Source organism: Corylus avellana, chromosome 5, assembly GCF_965113065.1.
Source record: "Corylus avellana chromosome 5, dhCorAvel1.hap1.2, whole genome shotgun sequence".
NCBI lineage: Eukaryota > Viridiplantae > Streptophyta > Magnoliopsida > Fagales > Betulaceae > Corylus > Corylus avellana.
The window spans coordinates 7,823,607-7,847,041 of record NC_142494.1 but is presented as its reverse complement, the minus strand read 5'-3'; the positions used below and the strand labels follow the sequence as shown (position 1 = coordinate 7,847,041).

The window sequence follows — 23,435 nt, the reverse complement described above, 5'->3', positions numbered from 1 at the left end:
ATGCTCTCGTGTTTCTAATGCAAAGTTTGGTACAAAAAAAAAAAAAAGAAATGAAATCTGTTTTTAAAATATAAAATGTTTTAAAAATACACATGGATTTTTAAACAAAGTGTATTAATTATATTTCTCCATAATGTTATTGTGCTTTTTGAAATAAAATAAAATCTCAGAGGAAGGATTGATCCCTAAAATTTAAGGATTGATTATAGGATTGATCCCTAGATTGGGAGGATGTTTCCTAGATCGATCCCAGGGTTGTAGAAACCCTAAGGATCAATCAAATATTTTTAAGGATAGATCCTTATGCACTAGAAACTCGATTTTGACGTTTAAAAACCATAAAAATCGACCATTAACTCGTTTTTAGCCCTAAGCACCATAGGAGAAACCATTTGCCCGATTTCTCAGTCTCTAAGGGTGTTAGGATGAAGAAGAGAGGAGAGAAGAGCTCAAAAACTAGTGACTTTTGTCAGTCCCAAATGAAAAAAACTGTCTATTTCAACCATTTTTCTCAAGGTAAAACCTATAACACTCAAAGTTAATTAGTGTGGAGGCACTGTGAGTAGCACTGAGACTTAAGTATTTGAATTATTTAATTTTGGGTGTGTTACTTTAGAGCCCACACTCTTGGTCTCATAATCAGAATTGAGGAGAAGGTTTATAGGTCTGAAAACTCTAAGCTTGACATGTGGATTGAGTTTGGAGCAAGAGGAATCAAATCAACCCGATCACTAAGCCTAACCGATTTCAGGTAGTATGAGTCCTATGCCTGTGTAATTTCTTTTGTTTGTCTTGCATGATCTTTAACTATGCATTCATGATGTTTGATCTTTGGTTTTTTTTGTTGTATCTTTGAGATATATTCCCAACATTTTTACTTTTGATGTGTTATTCAAAGTGTTTGCACTTTATCGACAATGCTGTGATGATGTGTGCTTGTTTTATGCTTTCATAGTTGTTTTTATTTGTTTAAATAATTGCTGTAGAATTATTGGTTGTGAGTGTTGGGGTGTTCATTCCACGTCTCATTCTCCTCTAGTCTTATGATGTGATAGATAATGTGGGTGCTTTGGCTTTGACTTCCAATCCGTTTTTCATGCATGCAAGGACAAAATATATAGAGGTTGATTATCATTTTATTAGAGAGAAGGCTGTCAATTGTGATAGTAGGAGCTTGTCTCTTAACTCAATAAAGCGAGTAGTGGTGAGACTTTTGGTAAAGATGTATACCACTTGATCATTTGCGGTGGTAAACATTTTTACCAAAAGTCTCACCACTACTCGCTTTATTAAGTTAAGAGACAAGCTCCTACTATGTTCTCCCTCCATTAACTTGTGGTGGGTGTTAGTGTTGATGATTATACACCTCTCATAAATGCTATAGATTCTTCACCATACATAGAATCATAATCCAGCTCATATTTGATCACATCTACAAGAAAAAGAAATTCAGTCATAATCGGGACGACGGGAACCAACTACACAAGGCAATTCTCATACGTAAAATATTTGTAGTCACTGTAATCTCATAATTCATGAGATTTCTATTCTCTTGTATTTTTAATTATGATAATCCCATGACCAGGGATCTCTATTCTCTTTGTACATGCATATATCTTCGTTCGATCGGGCATGTTAATAACTTAATGCACAGAAAGAATTCTTCATTTCATTACAAACTCTTTCAGGAACATAGTTGAGAAATTGAATGACCATATTGATTCCATGTGTATAGAGATGAAATATTAACAAATAATTCAAACACAAAACACTTCTAAAAATATAAAATCAATTTTTATGTCACATTAAAACAATTCTAAAACGCATTAATTAGTAAAACAATTAGGGGTGTAAACGAGCCGAGCTTGAGCGAGCTTCCCTTGTTCAAGCTTGGCTCGTTTAAATTTTACTCGAGCTCGAGCTCGAGTCGAGCTCAAGGACGAGCCAAAAAAATCGAGCTCGAGCTAATAATAAGTCGAGCCGAGCCAACTCGCGAGCTGGCTCTTATATTTAATGTTTTTGTTTAAATTTTTTTTTTTAACTTCAAGTACTCTTAAATGGCTTAAGAAGTTAGTTTGCATATGAGTATTTACTTAACCTGGCTAGTCGAGTATGGAGCCTAAGTCAATACAGCAAGGCATTTGGTTTCAAAGAGAGAGGATATGCATCATTTTATAGATAAGCAAACTTGGAGATTGATGTTTTCTTAACAATGTGGGACAAGTTAACAGGTTGCATTCAGACTGCATTGGGACAACGCCCCCTACAAAAAAATATTTTTTTAACGTCTCTCTCTCAATCCCCATCACCAGTCACAACAGATCTTCCACCTGAACTCTCATTTCCCACTCTCTCACTCTCACTCACCAGACATGTAGTGATAGTGTTTGGGTCTGTTTGATTCATCAATAGTTTATGCATTTCGCAATCTCCCTCAATAGTTTCTGCTTGATTCTTTTTCCTTTCGTTTGAATCTGCTCTAATTGAATCGAGGTTTTTTAATGATTGCTCTCTCTCTCTTTCATCACGAAGGGTCTAGAATTTTTCATTCTCTAACGCTTAAATATAAATGCAATTTTAAAGTTTTAATAATTATGAGATTTATAATTAATTATCTATTACTTAGTTTATATATATATATATATATATATATATATATATATATACACACACTCGAGCTTATACGAGCTGTTCACGAGCTTAGCCGAGTCGAGCCGAGCTTGCTTCGTTTAATATTCGAGCCAGGATTTGTGTTCATGAAGTGCTTCATTTAATATTCGAGTCGAGCACGAGCCAAGCTTATGCGAGCCGAGCCCGAACTTGCTCGCGAAACGCTTCGCTCACTTAACAGCCCTAAAAACAATGCACCGTTGATGATGCTAACATGAATAGATGAGGAAGAGTTTGAACGTGAGAGAGATAGATTTTACGGAAAACGTACGACGAAACGCAATCTCAAAATCAATCTCTATACATATGTTGGTTGTTTTTGAGTCTTTTTCGTTGGAAGTAATGAGGAAAAATTGACTTGCCGCAGGCTCGCAACAAATGGTTATTAGTCCTTTTTTCTCTTCTTAATTTTTTGTGGTATCTTTGATCTCTACCCTACCACTTTTTGATTGATTATGATTGTAATGTATATGAGACCAGTAATTTCTATGTGGTATTGGTACAAACCAAGACTTTTGTGCCCACCAATGAGAGGTTGACATGTTAGCCTGAAACAAGAAAAATATATGTCCATAGATAGAGACAACGATTCTCAAAGCTACGGGGAGAGAGAGAGAGAGAGAGAGAGAGAGAGTATCAGACAACTCAAAGTTGGTTAGAGTTGGCTGAATGTGTAAAATAATTAGCTTAACTTCATTATTCAGTTTAGTTTCAGTTTGAACTTATTGTTCATTTTAATAAAACTTGATTATTACTTATCAAAAAAATAATTTATCGATGCATGATTTCATGCATTAAAATACAAGGAGAATTGTTACCAGAATTATGCTTACTCTACTTTAAAAACAAAGGAATTTTTTTATTTGTGTAATAATGGAGGCAACACATTAATATTGCAAAAACCCATGACATTTTGGTAACTCACGATGAGTATTTCAAATCGCTACCAAAGGCTCATTGTATAGTAAGTTCTGTGATAATTTACTTATTAAGTTGTGGACTTATGGAGTTGTTACTTTTTAAAATTTGAAACATCTTAGCATTTTGAAGATTAGCAAGTTGTTAGTCTGTGGCGTGAGTGTTTCGATGGGATGAAGATGCCAAACACATTGTCAAGTTCGGATGGATAGATAGAAGTCATTTTTCTGTAGTAATAATTATTTGGAAGCTTTGAGTCAATATCAATGATAATTAATGGTATTTAAAGATATTTTAGTTTATTCCATATCATTCTTTTCCCTTTTTCGCTTAAGTATACTCTGATAATTAGTGTTTGTGTAATGAATTCAACTAATTACAAGTTAATTAGTTTGCAGGCAGTACAAGTAACACTCAAAGTTAAGTATTTTAATTATTTAATTTTGGGGTGTTAATTTTGGGCGTCTCATAATCAGAATTGAGGAGAAGGTTTAGAGGTCTCAAAATTCTAAGCTACTCATGTGAATTGAGTTTGGAGCAAGAGGAATCAAATTAGCCCCATCACTAAGCCTAACCGATTTCAGGTATGACTCCTATGCCTGTGCAATTGTTTTTTTGTCTTGCATGGTCTTTTGCTATGCATTCATGATGTTTGCTCTTTGGTTTTTTCACTGTATCTTTGAGATATATTCCCAGTAGTTTTATCTTTGATGTGTTATTTAAAGGGTTTCTACTTCATCATAAAAAATTTGGTGTGTTGATGTGTGGTTGTTTTATGCTTTCATAGTTGTTTTTATTTGCTTAGTAATTGATGCTGTTGACGTAGTTGACATTTCACCTCATCAAGTTTTGTGTGGGCCCAACTGTCTTTATTATTCTATTAGGTTTTGGTCTCCTTGTCCAACTTGAATAAGGAGAAAGCACCGACTACTCACAATATAAAAGTGAGACTTTTGCTATTTGCTAGGGTGTGCGAAATATTGAGAAAGAATATAGGCAGAGCCGCACACCTTCTAAAGTTGTGGTCTCGTGCGCCGCACCTCTTTTATTTCTTCTTGGTTTCATAGAATTGAAATAAGAGAGAAAGTGAAGATAAAGAGCATCATATTATTTTCTTCTTGGTTTTGGAGGAGCCAAAACAAGAGAGAAAAAGAGAGAGTGCTGCAGAGTGAGAGAAAAATATAGAAGAGACCAACTGCCATCGTATCCTAGCAAAAGAAGAAGAGTTAGTATTCTTGTCTTTTGTTTTCTCATTTTTTGAGAATAATCTCTATTGTGTGATAGTGAGATTTGGGTGTATTGGGGTTTTGGGTCTGAGTGATTTTTTTTCTCTACTATATTTTTGTACTCCATCTTTTATAGTGAATTTCTTCGTGATTGCCTCCGCTAGTGGACGTACCTCACATTGAGGGAACCACTTAAATCTTGGTGTTTTCTTGTGTGTGATTGTTCTTACTTTATTTAGCTGTAATTGTGATCGTGTGTTTGTGCACAAGAAGTGGTATCAGAGCTTTGGTTCGAAAAATCAAATTGACGGCAAATATGGCGAGTACCAAGTTTGAAGTGGAGAAGCTTAATGAGAAGAATAATTTCTCTCTTTGGCAGAGAAGGATGAAGGATTTGATGATTCAGCAAGGAGTTCACAAGGCATTATTGGGAAAGGTGAAGAAACCCGAAAAGATGGAGAATGATGTTTGGGAAGAGATGGATGCGAAGGCTGCCAGTGCGATCCGTCTTAATTTGTCAGATGAAGTCATTCACAATGTGATTGATGAAGAAAATGCAAAATCAATTTGGCGGAAATTGAAGAGTTTGTATATGGCGAAGAATTTGACAAATAAGCTGTACGTGAAGAAGCATCTATATGGTTTACAGATGGAGGAAAATACAGATCTGCTGGAGCATCTCAACAAGTTCAACATGTTGAATACACAATTGTTGAATTTTGCAGTGAAGATTGGAGAAGAAGATAAAGCGATACTTCTGTTAGCATCCCTTCCCCCTTCTTATGATCACCTGGTTACAACATTGTTATATGGGAAAGAGACTCTGGCGTTTGAAGAGGTAACATGATCTCTCTTGTCACATGAGACGCGAAGAAAACCTGTCAATGATCAGGTTGATGGGCTTGTGGCACGGTTTGAGCCAAAGCGTGGAAGAGATAAGTTTAAGGGGAAGAATGGCAGAGGTAAGCAGTATCAGTCTATGTCACGATCGGCACAGAGTGGAGGATCTCGATCAGATGCAAAAGATGTGGAGTGCTATTATTGTCATAAGAAAGGGCACTACAGAAAATTTTGCAGGCTGATGAAACAAGATCTTGAAGATAAGAAGAGACAAGGTTCTGGAGATTCAGTCAGTGTGGTCGATGGTGAGTCTGATGACAGCGAAGTTAGCGCAGATGTTCTTTTAGTTTCCTCAGGTAAAAATTCTCTCATAGACTCTTGGGTTTTGGATTCTACTTGTTCATATCATATGTGTCCGAATAAGTAGTGGTTCGACACATTTAAATCCTGTAATGCGGGTACAGTGCTAATGGGAAATGATGCTAGGTGTAAGGCCATTGGACTAGGTACCATAAAAGTCAGAATGTTTGATGGGATTGTTAGGATACTCACTAATGTTAGATATGTTCCCGACCTTAAGAAAGATTTGATCTCATTAGGCACATTAGATTCTTTGGGCTTTGGTTATTCAGCCAAAGATCGAGTTATGAAAATAACTAAAGGTGCTATGGTGATAATGAAAGGCAAGAAAATTGGCAATTTGTATAAGTTACTCAGGGACACAGTTACAGGTGGAGCTGCAGTGTCCACCTCGGCAGAACCAAATGATGATAACACAGTTTTGTGGCATATGCGGCTTGGTCATTTAGGCGAGCGTAGTATGTTTGAGCTTCACAAGAGGAATTTGTTAAAAGGTGTGAAGTCATGTAAATTGGGTTTCTGCAAGTATTGTCTATATGGGAAGCAACGAAGAGTCAGCTTTAAATGGCTTCTCATACAAGCAAAGGTGTTCTCGACTATGTTCACTCAGATGTTTGGGGACCAGTGGCGGTGCCATCAAACGGAGGTACACATTATTTTGTCAGTTTTATTGATGATTTCTCAAGAAAGGTCTGGGTATATCTTATGAAGCACAAGTCAGAGGTGTTCACTATCTTCAAGCAGTGGAAGGCGCAGGTGGAAAATCAGACTGGAAGAAGAGTAAAGTATCTGAGATCTGACAATGGGTTAGAATACAAAGACACTGCATTCTTGGAATTCTGCAAAACAGAAGGCATTACTCGTCACTTCACAGTGAGAGGGACTCCACAGCAAAACGGAGTTGCCGAAAGGATGAACAGAACATTGTTGGAAAGGCGAGATGTATGCGGTTAAGTGCATGATTGCCAAAGAGTTTTTGGGCTGAGGCAGTTAATTATGAATGCTTCGTCACCAACCGATCTCCAGCCGCTGGGATTGACTTCAAGATTCCAGAGGAAGTATGGTCAGGTAAACCGGTTGATTAATCTATGTTGAGAATATTTGGTTGTCCGACATGCGTTCATGTGCAGAGTGGAGAACGATTGAAATTAGATTCAAAGTCAAGAAAATGTATTTGTCTTGGTTTGGAATCTGGTGTTAAAGGCTATAGGCTCTGGGATCCAGTCTCAAAGAAGAAGATTGTTAGCAGAGACATGGTATTTGATGAGGCCTATATGTTAAGAAAGAGTGAGAGTGAAGCATCGACTGAGAGTCAGAAAGGGAAACAGGTCATGGAGGTGGAGCTTGATAAACAGTGTTCACTCAAGGACATATGTGATGACGAAGAATCGTCAAGAGATTCAGAGCACCGAGAAGAGCCTTATTCTTTAGCAAGAGGTAGAGAGAAACGTGATCGAAAAGCACCGGAGAGGTATGGATTTGAGGACATGGTTTCCTTTGCTCTGACAGCTGGTAGTGGAGTCTCATCGTCTGTTCAGAATGGCATGCTGACAGAGGTGGAGTTACTACAGAAAGGTAAAGCTTGGGAATCGACAGAATTGCTCAAGGCAAAGAAGGCTAAAGGGTGCAGATGGGTCTACAGAAAGAAAAAGCCAACAGAGAAAGTTGTGTGGCCAAGAGGACTGGCAGAGAAGCATGGTAGTCTATCTAAACCAGGTCCTATGCTCAAGTTCAAGAGGTGCTTGGACTTGAGTGTCACTTGTGGAATGTGATAGCCCTTAGGGGCTTGGGCGGAGGCATCAGAAGGAGATTCGTATTGTTGTGACATGATGGGTTTCGAGTCAAGGTGGAGATTGTTGACGCAGGTGACTTTTCACCTCATCAAGTTTTGTGTGGGCCCAGCTGTCTTTATTATTCTATTAGGTTTTGGTCTCCTTGTCCAACTTGAATAAGGAGAAAGCACCGACTACTCACAATATAAAAGTGAGACTTTTGCTATTTGCTAGGGTGTGCGAAATATTGGGAAAGAATATAGGCAGAGCCGCACACCTTCTAAAGTTGTGGTCTCGTGCGCCGCACCTCTTTTTTTTCTTCTTGGTTTCATAGAATTGAAATAAGAGAGAAAGTGAAGATAAAGAGCATCATACTGTTTTGTTCTTGGTTTTGGAGGAGCCAAAACAAGCGAGAAAAAGAGAGAGTGCTGCAGAGTGAGAAAAATATAGAAGAGACCAACTGCCATCGTATCCCAGCAAAAGAAGAAGAGTTAGTATTTCTGTCTTTTGTTTTTTTTTCTCATTTTTTGAGAATAATTTCTATTGTGTGATAGTGAGATTTGGGTGTATTGGGGTTTTGTGTCTGAGTGATTTTTTTTTTTTCTACTATATTTTTGTACTCCATCTTTTATAGTGAATTTCTTTGTGATCGCCTCTGCCAGTGGACGTACCTCACATTGAGGGAACCACTTAAATCTTGGTGTTTTCTTGTGTGTGATTGTTCTCACTTTATTTAGCCGTAATTGTGATCGTGTGTTTGTGCACAACAGATGCATAATTATTGGTTGTGAGCGTTGGGGTGTTAATTCCACGTCTCATTCTCCTCCAGTCTTATGATGTGATATATAATGCGGGTGCTTTGGTTTCAATCCGTTTTTCATGTCAGGACAAAATATATTGAGGTTGATTATCATTTTATTAGAGAGAAGACTGTCAATGGTGACATTTCAATCAAATTTATTTCACCTGCAGATGATCAAGTTGTAGACATCTTTACCAAAAATCTCACCACTACTCGCTTTATTGAGTTAAGAGACAAGCTCTTGCTATGTTCTCCTTCCATTAACTTGCGGTGGGTGTTAGTCTAGATGATTATACACCTCCCATAAATGCTAATAGATTCTTCCCCATACATAGAATCATAATCCAGCTCATATTTGATCACATCTACAAGAAAACAACAATTACGTCATACTCGGGACAACGAGAACCAACTACACAAGGCAATTCTCATATGTAAAATATTTGTAGTAATTGTAATCTCATAATTCATGAGATCTCTATTCTCTTGTTTTTTTAATCATGGTAATCCCATTACTCGGGGATTTTTATTCTCTTGTTTTTTTAATCATGGTAATCCCATTACTCGGGGATTTTTATTCTCTTTGTACGAAGGGACGGAGTCGGGAAGTTTTATGGGAGGGGATCAAAGAATTTTTTTTTTTTTTTTGCAGCGTGTAATGAACTAGTACTTTTTTCTATTTTTTTTTTCTTCTTTTTCTAATCACTGGTACTTAAATACAATGAGGAATTGAACTTAGAATTGTATCATACTTTCCAATTAAATGTTTAAATTCTAACAAACAATATTCTCAATATTTAATAACCATAATATCTAAATTACAAGACTACTTAGATTAAGAATTGAGCTTAGAGTACTAACCTCAAAAAGTGCGACCTATGTTGAGTTATTTTGCATCTCGTTGATTAACATGATATTCTCATAAATGACACATAATCCAGGATCAAACTCCAATAAACTTTGTACATTTTTTCTTTTGAAATAGTCAAGTATTGTATTTGACTTTCTCATCATTTACAAATAAATTTACATGATCTGAGTCTTTAGAAAATAAAGAAAAAATATGTGTAAGTTAACAATGAACAAACTTACATGAATAACATAATCATCACATAGACTCTAAGTTAAACATTACACTTTAACCCTATAATTATTATTCTCTTCCTATTCCATTGATCTAGCAACTTACCCCAAATTTATAATACTCATATTCACATACAATAGTCAATATGATTATAATATGATATATTAGAAACTAAACCCCATGGGCATCAATTTCCATTGAACTCATGAAAGTTTAGGGTTAATTAACGATTTAAATGTAATTAACACATCCAATTAGCAATCATAGTGTTCACATACCAAAAGCCCTAATTTAATTCATACTATACAAATTAGGGTTTATGTCCATACTATAAACAATAGTAAAATTAAAGCTTTAAACCCATTAATCTGATCTTAAATCATGCATAGAAATCCATTACACACAAAAGACCCAAGTTAATTTTAGGAATTTAGCTTCTTACTAAAATTCCCCCAAATTCAAAAATTCTCTAAATCATTATGATTTCAAATTTGAAATTCAATGGGTGGAACAAAAACTCAAAGAGAAACTAAAGATTTTTCAATGGCATTAGTTGTAAAAACCCATCAAAAAATTTTATACGGCCATACCAAATCAAGAACCATAAATCCTCACAAAGAAAAGATCCAAGATTTACATACATACATAAAGAAAATAACAACAACAAAAAACACACAAATTTCCAAGTAGCAACAAGAATTTCCAAGTTTCCAAGCCAACAGCCAATCTATGAAGAAAAAAAAAAAAAAAAAAATCAACTTTTCAGATTCTTAACAAAATTTTCAAGCCAAACAATAGAAAAATTAACCAAAAGAAAACCCTAGGATTAACCTAAGAAGTAAGAAGAAAACCCTAGGATCAACTGGTGGAGGAGAGTTGGGGGGATCGGGACCTATCAATTTATTTTGAGGGGGGGACTAGTATACTTTTATTTTATTTTAATCATTATGATTTCAAATTTGAAATTCAATGGGTGGAACAAAAACTCAAAGAGAAACTAGAGATTTCTCAATGGCATTAGTTGTAAAAACCCATCAAAAAATTTTATACGGCCATACCAAATCAAGAACCATAAATCCTCACAAAGAAAAGATCCAAGATTTACATACATACATAAAGAAAATAACAACAACAAAAAACACACAAATTTCCAAGTAGCAACAGGAATTTCCAAGTTTCCAAGCCAACAGCCAATCTATGAAGAAAAAACAAAAAAAAAAAAATCAACTTTTTAGATTCTTAACAAAATTTTCAAGCCAAACAATAGAAAAATTAACCAAAAGAAAACCCTAGGATTAACCTAAGAGGTAAGAAGAAAACCCTAGGATCAACTGGTGGAGGAGAGTTGGGGGGATCGGGACCTATCAATTTATTTTGAGGGGGGGACTAGTATAATTTTATTTTATTTTAATCATTATGATTTCAAATTTGAAATTCAATGGGTGGAACAAAAACTCAAAGAGAAACTAGAGATTTCTCAATGGCATTAGTTGTAAAAACCCATCAAAAAATTTTATACGGCCATACCAAATCAAGAACCATAAATCCTCATAAAGAAAAGATCCAAGATTTACATACATACATAAAGAAAATAACAACAACAAAAAACACACAAATTTCCAAGTAGCAACAGGAATTTCCAAGTTTCCAAGCCAACAGCCAATCTATGAAGAAAAAAAAAAAAAAAAAATCAACTTTTCAGATTCTTAACAAAATTTTCAAGCCAAACAATAGAAAAATTAACCAAAAGAAAACCCTAGGATTAACCTAAGAAGTAAGAAGAAAACCCTAGGATCAACTGGTGGAGGAGAGTTGGGGGGATCGGGACTTATCAATTTATTTTGAGGGGGGGACTAGTATAATTTTATTTTATTTTATTTTTTCACCCCTTAAAATATCTTTTTTGAGGAAGGGGGGGGGGGGGGGGGGGGGACCATGGCCCCAGCCAGTCCCCCCTCCCTCCGTCTCTGTGTGTAAGCAACGTCATTGCAAACGCGTATTAGTTATAAAGACTTTTTGGAAGCTAGCTATAGCAATTTGAATAATCGGTAATATCTTTTTTGAGGAAGTAGGGGAGGACCATGGCCCAGCCGGTCCTCCCCTCCCTCCGTGCATACATCTTTGTCTGATTGGGCATGTCAATATACAGAAAGATTTCTTCGTTTCATTACAAACTCTTCCGGGGGTTGAGAAATTGAATGACCATACCAATATATTGGAAAAATTGAAGGAGAATGATGTGAACAAGTTGAATTATAAACGTTCTTTATGGTTCGACTCTCATTCTAATTCTACGTTAGTTTCTTCTTTCATTAATGTTCATGATATTGCTATGATTTATACTTATGCCGATAGTAGTTTTACTAATTATATTAACACACAACTCAAACACAAAACACTTCTAAAAATATAAAAATAATTTTTATTTGCTAGGTTTTTTTTTTTTGTTTTTGTTTTTGTAATTCTGTAATTCTGTTGGTTGTTTTAAGTCTTTTTTGTTGGAAGTAATGAGAACAAATTGACTTGCAGCAGGCCTAGGCCCGCAGCAATGGTTATAACTTTTTATTTTTATTTTTATTTTTTTTAATCAAAGCGGGAGATGGGGAGAGCAATGGTTATAACTTATTAAGTCCTTTTCACTGAAAATGAGATAATTTTCTTTAACTGAATATGTTTTTCCTACGACTTTTTGATATATATATATATATATATATATATATATATATACATATATATATATGACATTAAAGTTTCAATGTAATTTTTTTTTTGTCGGAAAATGTTTTTAGGAAAATCATTTTTTAGCTGAAAAATTTGGCTTCTATGAAAAATTGCAAACATTTTTTTTTTCAAGTCGCCAATGTGAAATTACCACTTATTTTAAAAGTTTAAGCTGATATAAAAGAGTAAATTTAATCATGTAATTAATACTTTAACAAGCAAATAGGCTGTTGGCAAGGAGGAGGGACTGGTATAAGCCATGCCCCCCAATTCTTAAGAAACAAAAAATTTAAGGTAAAAATTTTTTTCAGCCTAGGAAAAAAATTCTTTGGCCCCTTCTTATAATAGCTTCTAGCCCCGTTCTTTACTGTTGGTTCTTGTGCACCAATAATAACAAATGAAATGCACCAAAAATTATTGATGAGCTGTTGACCCTTAGTTTCTGGTACTTCATTAATCTCTTGGAAGTCCAAGAAACAAGAAACCATTTAGGCAGAATACCGTGCAATGGCATTCACTTGTGAATTAATGTGGCTTTATTTTATTTTATTTTTTTTCTACTTCATGATTTTAATATACCTCATCCAAAGGCTGTCTTGTTGTTATGTGATAGTAAGTCTGCTATCCACATTGCAGCCAATCCAGTTTATCATGAAAGAACTAAGCATATTGGAATGATTGCCACTTGATTAGAGAAAAGATTCAACTTGGATTGCCCAGAACTTTACATGTTTCCTCTCAAAATCATTTAGCTAATATCTTCAGAAAGGAACTTGGATTTAAGGATTTCTCTTGGTTGTTGTCCAAGATGTCTGTTAAAGATATACACCATCCATCTTGAGGGGGAGTATCAGACAACTCAAAGTTAATTAGAGTTGGTTGCACATGTAAAATAATTAGCTTAACTTCATTATTCAGTTTAGTTTCAGTTTGAACTTATTGTTCATTTTGTTTTAGTCTAACTTGAAGTTAGTTAGTTAGTTTAGTTCCGTTATCAATTTAATCAAGTATATAAGTTGAACTCTTTCATTGTAATTCATTAAGATTGAATATACAGAGAATACATAATCTCAATTCTCTCTCTCTCTCTCTCTCTCTCAACTTCTTCAACTTCTTCTTCTTCTTCTCTTTACTCTGTTTTACACAACTAGTTCAACAGAGCAAGCTTTGCTTCAGAGAGAGATCCAACCTGGGTGGCGGCGGCGTGCGGTGGCTGTGCTGGGATTGTTTCTTTTTTCTTTTTTAAAAAAGTGAAAGAAAGGTTAGATATTGTGTGTTGTTAACATAAGTTTTTTTTTTTTTTTTTTTTGTTCCGGGCTGTGTCGACCTCTCAATGGTGGGCACAAAAGTCTTGATTTGTGCCAAGACCACATTGAAGTAAGTATTTGATATTAAGGTTCCGTTTGTTTGGATGTAATTTTTTTTTTTTTTTGGAAAATGTTTTTAGGAAGATTATTTTTTTGAAAAATGTTTTTTCCTGAAAACATATTAATTCAGCTTTTGGCGTGTATGAAAAATTACAAAACATTTTTTCGAAAGTTTAAGCTGATATGAAGAAAAAAAAATAATGAAAATTTACTTTACCCCTGAAGTTTTAGAAGTTTTTTAATTCGAACACCAATGTTTAAAAATTGGCAATGTACCCCCTAATGTTTCAAAAATTTTCAATTCAGACCCTTCGTTACTAATTTCCGTCTAATTAGACAGAAATCATCCCACGTGTATCTCACCTGGGATTTTGATGCTCTCTATTCCAATTTTGCCCTCATTAAAACTTATGAAATTACGTAATTACTCTCAATTTTATAAGTTTTAATAAGGGTAATTACGTAATTTCATAGGTTTTAATGATGACAAAATTGGAATAGAGGGCATTAAAATCCTATGTGAGATGCACGTGAGATAATTTTCGTCAAATTAGACAAAAATTAGTAGCAGAGGGTTTGAATTGAAAATTTTTGAAACATTAGAAAGTACATTGCTAATTTTTAAACATTGGAGTTCGAATTGAAAAACTTCTAAAATTTCAAGAGTAAAGTGAATTTAACCAAAATAAAAAAAATAAAAAACTCTTCACATCACAGCGGCCGCCGGCACCCACCGCCCACAACCAAAGCCGAGGCACGAGTTGTCATACCAAAAAAAACGCATTTTATATTAAAACTGTAATTGTTTTGGAAAATAAATTAATTGTTTGACAATAATAAGCGGGGCACGATTTGTCGAAAGCAGTGATTGATGGTTATGTGAAGAAGTGGAGAATTTGATTACGCCAAAGATTGTTTGATCATGAAATGTGTGTCAAAGATTTAATCGTACGTAGCAGGGAATTGTGTTTGTGGTTGCAGTTTTTCATGGAAATTAATTGTTTGATGGTGGATATGGATTTGTTCACGTGGGTGTGTACTATATATATATATATATATATATATATATATATATGTTATGGTCTGCTCTTTTCAGAGCTTTTAAATCGTCACGTGAAAGTTGCGGTTTTTTCGGGGTGCCTGTCATCCGTGTAAATGTGAGATTCCTTGCCGTGTGATGTGTTTGTTTAGTTGCCCAAAAAATGTTGGGCGGATTTCTTAAAGTTAGGCTAATTTTATGGTTGGAACCAATTTTGTTTGGTTGCCCAGAAAATATTTGGCGGATTTCTTAATGTTAGGCTTAAATTACAAAAAAAAAGAAAAGAAAAAAAAGTCGAGCTCGAGCTCGAGCACGAACAGGGCAGCAAAGTCAGGTTCGACTCGAGCTCGAGCTTGAGCCTGGCCCAAAAATAAATGAGCCGAGCTTGGACAGCCAAAGCTCGTCCAAGCTCGACTCGTTTACACTCCTAATTACATTCAATCTGCATTTAATGTGGTGGGTGGAAATTCTTTGCTTTAAATAGGTAAGGGTCTCTTCACTTGGACTCCCACAACTTTGAAGTTTACCTAGTTTTGTAATTGAAGCTTTGAAAACACAAACCAATATGGAGAACTTCAGAGAGGGATTGGAGCCAGTGAGTCCCTATGGACACTACTTCAACAGCTCTGAACTATGTGTATCTATTATTGGTGTTTTTGAATCTGAGATTCCCATCAACCTCGTCCACGCCATGTCATGGCTCCAGAATGTTTTCCTCCCCATCAATCCACGTTTCTCCTCAATCATGGTGCCCTCACTCTCTCTTATTACTATATTGGTCTCAATTATTATTTTTTAGTGTATAAAATTTCTTACAAATTGAGTTGCTGGAATTTTTCAAGCCTAGTCTTTAAAAGCGTTATGTGTCCCTTTATCATGTAAGAAATACATGCTATTAAAAAAAGGACAAAAATTAGCTACAAAAAGATGTTATTCTCACATGGTAAGAGACTTATATATATATATATATATATGAGACTTTTAGAGATGGACATAAATTTCTTATATTTGACACGTCAGAAATTTTCCGTTTCTGACACCCAGAATTTTAATGCCTGACACACGTCAAAAATGTTTTGTCAAGAAAATTTTTTGACGTGTCAGACCACCTAACATGTCAGAAAACGCATGTCAGCAAAAAATTCTTTTTTTGTAGTGAACCCAACCTCTAAAAAGTGACATATGTTTTTTAAGTATGTGAGAAGTACATGCTTTTTTATTAATACTATTAGAAAAGCATGTGAAAACAAACCACATACTTTCTTCTGAAAAAAGAAAAACGTGCGAACACACCAGAATTTTTAGAGGTTGGGTCTCTATACTTTTAGATATTATGTCCTGTATTTTTTTTTTTTTTTTTTTAAAAAGATATTTCACTTATGAGAACTTTCCTAAGTAATGAGAATTATGTATACAGGTTACAAACAAAGAGGGTGAGAAAAAATGGAAAATGGTTGAAGTGAAGCTTGAAGACCACGTTCATATCCCTATTATCCCAACTGGCTTGTCACCCACGTTATACGATGAACATCTTGACGACTGCATATCAAATATAGGAATGGAGAGGTTCCCACAAAATAAACCGATGTGGGAAGTTCATATATTTAACCATCCAACAAGCAATGCTGCTGCCACTCTCATAATCAAGGTCCACCATGCGCTTGGCGATGGCTACTCCATCATGAGTGCACTTCTTTCTTGTGTGCAAAGGGCTGACAATCCTTCACTTCCCCTCACATTGCCTTCACGCCGGAGCACAGAAGCACAAAGTGGCAACAAAAGTGCTTGGGCGAGAGTGCCTCAACTCTTTTCCTTGGTCTTCAACACTGCATCAGATTTTGGATGGAGCTTTTTGAAGAGCACTTTAGTTGAAGATGATCTAACGCCGATAAGGTCTGGGGATCAAGGAGCCGGGTTTTTGCCACTCACGTTATCAAGCATGACATTCTCTCTTGATCGTATCAAACACATTGAGACCAAGCTTGGAGTGGTGAGAATATCAAACTATATTTGTTAATTTATGATTTGAATTTCAGGATTTTCATATTTACTTTTATCAGAAATAGTTTACAAATATTGTTTCTGTCATACACTCCCGCTTCAATTAAATATTTCACGTATTAGGCGATCGAATTTAAACTCACACATAACAAGAGTGTTAGAATATTAATTTAAATAATAACGTCAACTCTTTTATATCAGCTTAAGCTTTTAAGTGTTAGGATATTGCTAATTAATGATTTGACTTTCATAATTTTCATAATTAGTTTTATCGGATATAGTTTCCAAACATTGTTTTCGTCATACGCTCCCGTTTCACTTAAATTTTTTACGTGTTAGGCAATCAAGTTTAAGCTCACACATGAAGAGTGTTAGAATATTACTTTAAATAGTAAAGTCAACATTTTTTTACCAGCTTAAGCTTTTTAGATAAGTAATGATTTAGGATTAGTAAGCAAAAGAAAGCAAATCTCATGATTAATTATGTACTTTTAGTAACTTCTAACTTATACATTTCTTGAAGGCTATGATAATTAGAACCATTTGCTTATCTTATTAGAGCATTCACAATGGAGTTGCCAAATTTTTATGCAAAATGGCTCCTCAAAAGTCACTTTATCTAGTTTAGTTAATAAATTTTTAAAGGTCTCTTATATCTGATTAACTAAATTTTTATCTGTATCATTTAAATATATATATTTTTTTATTCTTTATTGATTATAACTTTATTTCTTTTCTAAAATTCGTATTTCACTCTTTATTTTTTCAATTGTAATTCGTTAAGCACAATAATTTTTCAAATAATCATTTTTGTAACTATAATACTTTTGAAATTGTTGTATTTTATAATAATTATATTTTTCAACGGTTATATTTTTCAAATGTCGTATTTGCCAAAGTTAAGTATGAAAACCATATTCTCATAGTAATGTCAATCATATTTATGAAATATATTTTTATTAAAAATTGTGAAAGAATATTTTCATAATTATTCCTTGAAAAGTGAGAAAAGTTATGGGAAAAAGAGAAAACAGGTAAGCGAAACAATAAAAAATAAAATGGCCCCCTTGAAAAGTGCTGTTATATGTAGCGTTTTTTTTTTTTCTTTTTTCTTTTTGGGACTAATCCAATGTGGGGATTTTTTACAAATCTGATAAGCCATTTTAAATATTGGCCCTCCATTGTTAATGCTCTTAGTTGTTTTTACCTAAGATTTCATGTGAAGTCATATTTTTTTTGTTGGATTTGTCTAATTTAAACTTGTCCAATTTTATTTTATTTTATTTTTTTTAACAAAAGAAATTAAAATTGGTGCGCTAAAACCTTCTTAGCTAGAGACTGCATTTTTAGGCTTTTTAAGCTCCACTTCAGACTTGGTTTGAAGTTTCCAACATTACAATTTGTTTGACCTTTTTGACCTTTCGCATGAAATATCAAACATATCCTAAGTTCCTGGTCTCCAAGTTCACTTACAATTATTGGTCTCCAAGTTATTTGCAACATATTTTAAATGTTTAAAAGACACTGGTCATCATGTTTGACCATCCACGACAAATAACTACTGATGGGCATTGATTCTCTATTAAATGTTTCGGTCCCATTAGCCCTACTCGAAATAAATGTTTCTGGGCAGGTTTAGTTACATTAATTAATTCAATCAAAATTAGGAAACCATATTAAAGTCACAAAAAGAAAATCATGGGGTTGGGCAAGTTGGAAAAGGTCATAGTTTCAAGATTAAAATTTATAATTTGTGCATCTAACAGTTGCATGCTGGCTAATGTGCAATAGACATAACAATAGTTCATAATTAACTTTTATTAATAGATTGTTTCATTTGAATTTTATTTTCCAAAGTGCAGACGGTGAATGATATAATTGTTGGGATAATCTTCTATGGCACCCGGTTATGCATGCAAGAGATAAGCCATAAATCAAGCAATTCAGATTCTACAGCATTGGTGTTGCTCAACACTAGGAAAGTTAGGAACTATAAATCAATCAAGGAGATGGTGGGAGACTCAGAGGCACCATGGGGGAACCGAATTGCCTTCTTGCATGTACCAATACCAAAGTTTAATGATCCTAAATCCTCAAACCCACTTGAGTATGTGTTGGAAGCACAAAAGATAATCAAGAAGAGGAGAACCTCATTAGGTGTTTATTTCACTGATAGGCTTTTGGACATTGTGAAGAAACTTAAAGGCCCAGAGGTACATGTGTGATCTTATTCATCTTCAACAATATTTCTGTGTTTATAAAATTATGCAACTTTTAACACCCATTTATCACACACAATATGTTTTTGTTTATATGCACATAGTAGGCTGTATCGGAGCTTATTGTTGCACAACCCTTCCCCCATTCCTTGTTTGTAATCTCAGAAAAAAAAAAAAAAAAAAAATTTCAAAAATTGTAGACCAAATAGCTGGGTTTATTAATTTTAGGCAAGTTGTGATATGTTAAAGCAATGTGAAATTTCGAAAACAGGTTCTTCAAAAAAATTGCTAAGCAACATTATAGTACATAATCAAAATTTTGTCTCCTAAATAAATAGAAAAGGTGAAAATTGGAATGATTTTTATATTTGAATTGCCATATCATAAATTTCTCATAATTTGGGAATGTTGGGTACTGCAGGCAGCTGCTAGATATGTCCATGGGACATTGAGGAACTCCAGTATGACGATCTCAAACATGATTGGGCCAATGGAACAAGTGACTATGGCTAATCATCCGCTTAAAGGCTTTTATTTTATGACACCTGGTTTAGCTCAAGTAATATATAATACTCATAAACCGCAGTTAGTCCTTTTATTTTGTGATAATTTGTTACTTCTGATATGAAAAAAAATCAACATTAATTAATGTGTGACCACCTTCTCATAGATAGGGATGAATAATTTGTGGCAAATTTTTATCTAAAAGTCACTTAGTTGAATTATTATCCAATAAAGAGGGTATTTGATTTAATTTGTACTTTTCTCATTAGTCATTAATATGGCTTTAGTTTAGCATATCTCCTATAATTTTTAAACGGTTTAGTTTGAATTTTAAGTTTTTCATGTAAAAGAGAGAAAATAAAATTAAATCTGAACTATTGGTCGAAAATACTACTCTTCTGTAAATTTTTTTACAGCGCCTCAGCTAAACACGTAACGGGATAAATTGTTAGGTTCTAAGATCTTAAATTCTAAAGGAACTTAAACCTTTTAGATTTTGAGAGAAACAAAACATTTTACAAACACTAGGTTTGAGATTAATTTTGCTTTATTTTATTAATCATTCCCTCATTTATAGGGAAATATTACAATGACATAGAATTGGAGATAAACTCGTAAAATTCTTTGGAGATACCTCCTAGTTGGTGTAAGCACCTTATTGGCATCTAGACTCTTATGACAATTGGACTTTGCACTGTAGTGTTACAGACTCAAACTCTTAAGTGAAATAGATAACTATTAACATGCCATATCCCATATAAAATTACCATTCACCATTCAGCTCCCCTTTTTTGTGTTGCCATTTTTGATGACTACTTGTAGGACTCATTGCTTTTAATTAGATTCATAATGATTTATGGCCCATTGTAACAAGTTTTTGTTTTTTTTTTCCTTCTCTTTTTCAATTATGGGTTTGCAGAATCTTACTATAACAATAGTAAGTTACATGGGAAATCTGAGGGTTACTGCTGGGATTGAAAAAGGACTCTTAGATCCCCTAAAGTTCAAGTCATGCATGGAAAATGCCTTTCAGATGATGCTCAAAGCCGCAGATGAGGTTCCTACACACAAAAAGTTTTAATTTGAAGGCCACCCTTTATATATATATATATATATGCACATCTTAGTTTGGTTTTAATAATTATCATGGCAAACCTAAGTGTTTGTCTCCCACCCTTTATATATATAGATATATATATATATATATATATATATATATATATATATATATATATATATGCACATCTTAGTTTGGTTTTAATAATTATCATGACAAACCTAAGTGTTTGTCTCTTGAATTGTTATTTGGCATGTATTATGAACACTTCCAATAATCTTACGAATTGGGAAGAGTGACCAGCAACTACTTACAAAAATATTGTTGTCGTTCTACTAGTTTTTTTTTTTTTTTTTTTGATAACGGGGAACTCTTCCAAGGAGATCAGGCCACTTCGTGTACTTCCCCACCACTAATAGGACCTTAAAAAGTAGAAATTCGAGGCCTATGGTCACTTCATGCTCAAATATAGATTTATGAACTCTTGGAATGAGACAACTTTAGGCTTAGTATAAGCTATTCTTCTGATTCCTGAGTGAGTGCAAAGATTATTGCCGTTTAAACACATGTAAACCATGCCGAACAATCGCCGGATCATTGTTATTTGTTAGAGTACTATCAAAGTTTACTAGACTATCGTCGTTAGATGTAATGCCCCGAAAAACCACCAACTTTCAAAGGTTAATAATTTTCTCAAAGCACTTTCATAAAACATATTCTTCAAAGGTTTTATAGCCCGATAGCCAAAACCCCTTGTAAGTGGCCCCAAATCCCTTGAGATTTTCCAAAAACAATACCAAAACCTAACTCTCTGCCCGAATGTTTGCTAGGGGTGCATCCGAGTGTTAGCCCTTAACTTTAGTGTGAGCGTTTGCAAGGGGGGACCACCCCAAGCGTTCGTTGACTAGTCTTTGGGCCAGTGGGTAATACATAAATGTACGCTTCAACCATTTGATGCACTGTGTAAATAGTATCGGAACGTTCGCTGACACTCTGAAAAGTAATTTTAACCCATTATCCACTTTTCAGAAGAAGGCACGCCCTAAGCCCCTATATAAATTCTCATCTTTGTCCCTCAATCTCTCCCAACACCAGAAAAAACCCTAATCCTAGAGTGAAGAGTGATTTGGAAGGGATCTTGGTGTGTTTTGCCATCTTCTAAGGTAACCTCTTGCCCAAACATTTAGCATTTATGTTATGCTTCCTCTCGCCCGAATATGCGAGCTTAGGGTTTTAATGGCCCATTTTGTTAGAGAGAACCTATTGTGTCACTCGAAGAGTTCTCTAGTAATGCATATAACAATGTGTCATATTTCATTATAGCAGAGATTTGTGATGTCAGAGGACTCAATCAAGCGTACGAGGTAAGTAAACACTTACGACTGCTTTCCTTAAGAACGTGCGATATGTCAGCTAACTAAGCATGCATATGATATGAGCATACCTACTTTTGTATAGCTAGGTAATTGTCTTAATAATTGGTTGACAAGATACATCGTATGACATGGTACACTAGTACGTGCAGTATAATGGATTTGGGCTTACTATATAAATTTGATTCTATGGTCAAATGCATGTGGATGTAATATATGGGCCTTGGATCTAATGGTTATTTCGTGACATGCGCAACCTTAAGTGCTGGATCACTGCAGGACGGACATTATTAGTAGCGTGGGCCACCCGATGTCGGACTCGGTCAGGCTGCTAGTAAATGGAAGATAGCGTACAATGGTTAAGGCACCGACATTTTCTTATAGGTCCCTCTAGACAGCACCAACCTTGTAACTCCCCCAAAACTGGCCTTGGCCAGCCTGGCAGGGTTACTAGCAACTACCCTAGTTTAACCAACTGGTGGCTAAATGGGGAACCGCCCCTCTAAGCATTATCAGAGTTAATGCATAGGAAGGTGAAATAAATCTGAGAAATTTATAAATCATTACAGGTGCAAGTATAATCCTCAATTTGAAAACATAGAGCAACTAATAATATAAGGCAACCCTAATAACAACATGAAGATCTTAAAATAAAGTCTACAGTGGCAACCATACCACTTTTGAGTTCTAGGAAAAAGCTCCCTATAAGAGTAATAATCACGTAAGTCTAACGACTTAGTAAGTAAACTTCACAATTGGTTATGACAAAAACTCATTATTATTAAGCATAAATAAACGTGCAGTTTTGATAAACATTGAAAGGAGGTGTTGTCTCCGTTAATACATCTTGAAAATATTGTTTAGTTTGATAAATGGTAGTGTACTCCCGGCGGCAATCGCCTGAGCATTTTAATGCAGAGAACTAATGCTTTATAGGTCATAACTATCATATATGGTCTACCCAAGATACTACCCATTCTTAGCGGGGTTAGTGCTATCCCGAGGGGCCAGTAATACAATGTCGGTGCCTCAACCATTGTACGCTACCATCCATAACACTAGCAGCCTGACCGAGTTCGATCTCGGGTGACCTACGCTACTAAGGATGTATGTCCTCTAGTGACCGCCCGTTAAGGCTGCGCTGGTCACGAAACAACCATTAGAGGCCTATATAACAATACACAACATTTGACAGTTGAATCAAGTCTATATAGTAAGCCCATTGCCATTATACCGCATGTATCGGTGTACCATGTCATACAATGCATCTTATGAGTCAGTTATTAAATCAGTTACAAAGTTATTACAAAAAGTAGACATGCTCATATTATATGCGTGGTCAGTAAGCTAACATATCCTATGTTTTTAAGGAAAGTGTTAGTAAATGTATACTTACCTCGTACGTTTGCTCGAGTCCTCCAACATAACGAATCCTTGCTATAATGAAACACGACTCATCGTTATAAGCAGTATTAGAGAACT

At 34.8% G+C, this 23,435-nt stretch overlaps 1 protein-coding gene and 1 long non-coding RNA gene across 2 annotated transcripts; both read left to right on the top strand.

Moving 5' to 3' along the window:
- The first annotated feature begins 178 nt into the window (after window positions 1-178).
- Window positions 179-9,230, top strand: LOC132182360 (uncharacterized). Its single transcript, XR_009440300.1, has 3 exons — window positions 179-751; window positions 3,980-4,172; window positions 8,759-9,230. It is a non-coding gene; the product is annotated as an uncharacterized LOC132182360 (long non-coding RNA).
- Window positions 9,231-15,364: 6,134 nt separating this feature from the next.
- LOC132181748 (wax ester synthase/diacylglycerol acyltransferase 11) lies at window positions 15,365-20,677 on the top strand. Its single transcript, XM_059594987.2, has 5 exons — window positions 15,365-15,547; window positions 16,217-16,789; window positions 18,663-19,013; window positions 19,441-19,578; window positions 20,443-20,677. The coding sequence occupies exons 1-5, from the start codon at window positions 15,365-15,367 to the stop codon at window positions 20,602-20,604; spliced, it is 1,407 nt and encodes a 468-aa protein (XP_059450970.2). The 3' UTR covers window positions 20,605-20,677.
- Window positions 20,678-23,435: the final 2,758 nt, after the last annotated feature.

What these genes read in the sequence shown, in the direction of transcription:
- LOC132181748 (XM_059594987.2), top strand. Translation starts at nt 15,365, where the DNA reads ATGGAGAACTTCAGAGAGGGATTGGAGCCAGTGAGTCCCTATGGACAC. An exon ending in TTGAGACCAAGCTTGGAGTG is followed by an intron (nt 16,790 to 18,662) that starts GTGAGAATATCA and finishes TCCAAAGTGCAG; the next exon opens with ACGGTGAATGATATAATTGT. An exon ending in AGAAACTTAAAGGCCCAGAG is followed by an intron (nt 19,014 to 19,440) that starts GTACATGTGTGA and finishes TGGGTACTGCAG; the next exon opens with GCAGCTGCTAGATATGTCCA.